Below are 3,887 nucleotides of genomic sequence, written 5' to 3' on the forward strand. Positions count from 1 at the left end.
AGAAACAGTACTATATAACATTTTAGACACATTCTAGACAGTTTATCAGCTAAAAAAAGTTAATTTTGGGGTAAGTTACTCTTTAAATGTTTGTCATTGACTTGGTGACATCAGTGGGTCCTTCCTAATAAATCCAAGCAGAGGTCTCTGCAGTACATGGGGGTTGGGGGCGGTGTGGGCGGAGTTTGGTCAAATACAGATTGATGGAACTGGGCAAGTAGTAAAATGATTGTGAACATGAAAATCTTAATTTACTGACTTCAAATTTGGCATTATGAGCACCTAGTTGATGACTAATAATTAATATTCATATTCGAAAACAACCATCCTGTTCCAGGCAGGTTAGGGTTGTTTACCCAAACTAATTGTTACATGTCCCTCCACATGCAGGGTGTTCAAAATTTGTTTGGCAGGCACCCCCCTGTCTCAAAATATGACTAAAATGAATATATTTAAAGTTATAGGTGCTCTCTGGCTGTTTCCATCGAGTTACACGCCCCACAGCTGCCCAGCCACATCCAACCGAAACATTACGGCTTCTTCAAACCACGAGATGTCGCTATGCATGAAAATAAAACAGATTGAGAAAGTAAATAAAAATGAAACTAACACATTACCCACCACATTCCAGGGTGAAGTTTAAACTCAGATGTTTATTGATCTCAGAGTGTTTTAGGGATGACTCTCAGCTACAACCACACCAAATCTTAGCTCAATATCTGGAACATTAACAGAGTTACAGCTTTTATTGTGTGGCCTAAGATCAATAACTTGAATTAGATTGACTCCAGAAGTTGATTAGCTCTGGACTTCCATCCAGCTATTACTACTAATCTGTCTATTGGTTCCTGAGATATTTTGCTAACAGATATCTTTCATGGTGGACAAAAACAGACTTTACCCGACTTTAATGCTTTTTAACTTTGATATCATCAAAAATTTGGATTAAATACAATCAAGTTTATTTGCTTTAATACTTTTCCAGGGATGAGTTTGTTTTGAATCAAAGCTGATTCATCTGTATGGAGCTATTTTTCTTCATCACATAAAAGTGTTGGTGATAAGTATTTGGTTTTATTAACGTCACTTTTCTTCCAAAGAATAAAAATCTACAAGCATCAGATTTGTGTGTCTGACGTTTCTGTAATAAAAAGTGGGATAAAAAGTGGAGTTTGTGAAGTTTTAAAGTTAAAACTGAGTTCTTACGCTCCCTGCAGTAGCTTCTCCCTCATGGTCAGGAAGTCCATGGGGTTCTTGATGATGCGGCGGTAGCCCGGCACCAGTCGTGGATTGACGGGTTCCAGGAACGGCCAGGCGTCTGTGTGAGCCTCCATCTCCATCAGAATGATCCTGGAGGGGGAAATCAAGCAGAGAACCTCCTGCTGAGCTGCTGCGTGTCGTACCGATGACATCGTGTGAAACGGAGAGGAACTCACTCGCAGAAGGTGAGGTCGGGTTGGTTGCGTGTTGTCATGCGTCGTCGTTTAGTGCCGCTCCCTTCTCCAGGGAAACGGGAGGAGGATGACGATGGAGGAGGAGGAGGGGCGGAGTCTTTGTGTCGTGTCGCCATGCCGCCGCCGCTGCGTCGTTTCATCGTCTCATCCTCAGAGCTGTCGTCTTCGTACTTCTTCTTCTTCACTCTGGTGCGCGTTTTGGACAGGCGTTGGGTTTCTCCTCCCTCCTACACAGGAAAAACCAACCAATGAGCTGCGGGGAGCACATTTTTAAACTAAACAGACGTTTGGTTATCACGTAGGAGGCTCTGACCTTAGCGACACAAGTGGGACAGAACCAGTCTCCCTCTGGCACCTGGGTGATTTTTGGCCGCAGGCAGTACATGTGGCAGCCCCGATCGCAGCCGTCGCACAGCAGGAGGCACTCGTCATTGTCCCCTTTCTTACACACCTGACAGGTCTGTAAAAACACACGTTGCAGCAAAAATAAATAAACAGGGTTCCTACAATTTAAGCAAGTTACATTTAAGACTTTTTAATGCCAAGCAAAATTACATTTAAGACCAATTTCATAATAAAAACAAATGACAAAAAAATTAAAAGTGGCAGAAACACATGAATCAAAGTATTTTTGGTTGAATTATTAAAATATTGCAAATAAACCAATTGTTTTTATCCATATCTAACTATAGCAGAAACGTTCTTAGCAGTCAGTTTTAAACTTAATTTAATTTCAGGAAATCCTCTAACTACCTAAAATTTGGAGTTTTAGGACCCACAGTGGGGTCTTAACCTTAATTTGTTGTAGATGAAACCTTAAAGTGCCTGTGACATCAAGGTTTTGTAAGACAAGTGAATGCATTTTTGTAAAAACATTATTAACTTATTAAAAAACAAATTTCACATTGCTCAGATGAACAACTGAGATATTTGCGTGTGAAATCACAGGAAGTGATGTCAAAGGGGAATGTCTGCATGTGAATATTTAAAAACATAATTTTTACCATTATTTTAATATTTGAGATGAATTACAATCATCCTATTTACAACCATTTTTAAGACTTCTGAAAGACTGATTTAAGACATTTTAAAGCTAATTAAGGCCTTATTTTTGGATGAATTCAATGACTTAAGACTTTTTAAGGATCTGCAGGAACCCTGATAAATGAATTTGATCTCATTTTAATGTTTTGTGAAATGACAGCTGAACCGTTTGCCGACAGACTTCTTACCACTTTAGTAACAGATCTTTCCCACGCGATGGCCTTTTCCAGCTGAAGCAAACAAAGACAGAGCTGCGGAGCGCTGCGGCAGCGATCCAGAGCCTGCCGCCACGTCCTGAGTCGAGACGTGATTTCACTCTCCAGGCTGAAGCGGATAAAAGGCGGGAAACAAGCGTGAACAAAGAAACGTGGAGGGTTTCCTGTGTTTTAACCTGGAGGCGGCCCTCACCTGATGACGTCCATCGGGTGCTCCTCTCCGGGAGTCGGGGTGAGGGGAGCCAGGCGCATCACCTCAGCTGGGTTCCACAGCGGCTCCTTCAGGTAGCGCCTCTCGATGTTCCTCTCCAGGTTGGCTAGCCGCAGGATGGCCAGGTCCAGCGGGTGCGTGGCGATGCGGGGCAGGCCGGACCACTCCTTCTTGGTTCGAACGATCCAGTCGTCACGTGGGTCGACGTCGTGCTCGTAGTACTGAAGGTCATCGCGGGTTGAGTCGGGATCTGGGATTGTATAGGGCTAAAAAAATATATAAAAAACGTGAAAACTTAGACTGTATTTTGTTTAAATATAAAATATTTTTCTTTTAATCTTTTAAAAGATTACCTGAAATTCCGGCATCGGTGTTTCTGTGCTCATCTCAGCCTCGTTTATTGCCCCCTGAGGAAGGGCCTTGGAGAAGCAGATAAGATCATTTTTCACACTTTTATGACATAAATGAAGCTTGATTTCACATAAACAAAAAACACAACTCTTGATCAGTGTATAGGTGGTTTTGAACTGTGATCTCCACTCATGATTGCATGATTTACATAGAAAATCCGCTGCTCTCTCTTGTGAGTATCCCAAATGATCGGACGATCAGTGTGAAGTCAGAGATTAAGTGTCATCGTAACAGTAAGAGACGTTCCTAGTTTGAAGTTCGACACATCGACTGAAGAAGCACAGGAACGTTCAGATGAAACGTTGGCAGGAGGGTCGAGGTCTTCAGCAGACTGAAAAGCGAGCGGCGCTGTTTAAAAGGCTGAAGGTTTTTAACCTCTGTCTTCTTACTAGTGGTTGTCACCACATCTGTGTGTGTGTGTGTGTGTGTGTGTGTGTGTGTGTACACGAGTTTTTCCTACAACATGGGGTATATTTTACAAAAAAAGCAGCCAGGTGGGGACCGAAGTGAATCGTGGGGACCAGGGTCCAAATGCATGTTACAGGTGTGGGG

General features: G+C 42.5%; 1 protein-coding gene across 2 annotated transcripts in view; it reads right to left on the reverse strand.

The window, feature by feature from the left end:
• baz2a (bromodomain adjacent to zinc finger domain, 2A) overlaps positions 1-3,887 on the reverse strand; it is a 25,505-nt gene that overhangs the window by 1,921 nt on the left and 19,697 nt on the right. For both annotated transcript variants that reach the window (XM_014007273.1, XM_014007272.1), the window contains exons 24-29: positions 3,278-3,343; positions 2,907-3,190; positions 2,687-2,822; positions 1,768-1,914; positions 1,437-1,681; positions 1,207-1,350 (exon numbers count right to left, since the gene is read on the reverse strand). In XM_014007273.1, the coding sequence (XP_013862727.1) occupies positions 1,207-1,350; positions 1,437-1,681; positions 1,768-1,914; positions 2,687-2,822; positions 2,907-3,190; positions 3,278-3,343 (1,022 nt within the window). The remainder of the gene's footprint in view (positions 1-1,206; positions 1,351-1,436; positions 1,682-1,767; positions 1,915-2,686; positions 2,823-2,906; positions 3,191-3,277; positions 3,344-3,887) is intronic.

Source organism: Austrofundulus limnaeus, unplaced genomic scaffold (genome assembly GCF_001266775.1).
Source record: "Austrofundulus limnaeus strain Quisiro unplaced genomic scaffold, Austrofundulus_limnaeus-1.0 Scaffold41, whole genome shotgun sequence".
NCBI classification, from domain to species: Eukaryota; Metazoa; Chordata; class Actinopteri; order Cyprinodontiformes; family Rivulidae; genus Austrofundulus; species Austrofundulus limnaeus.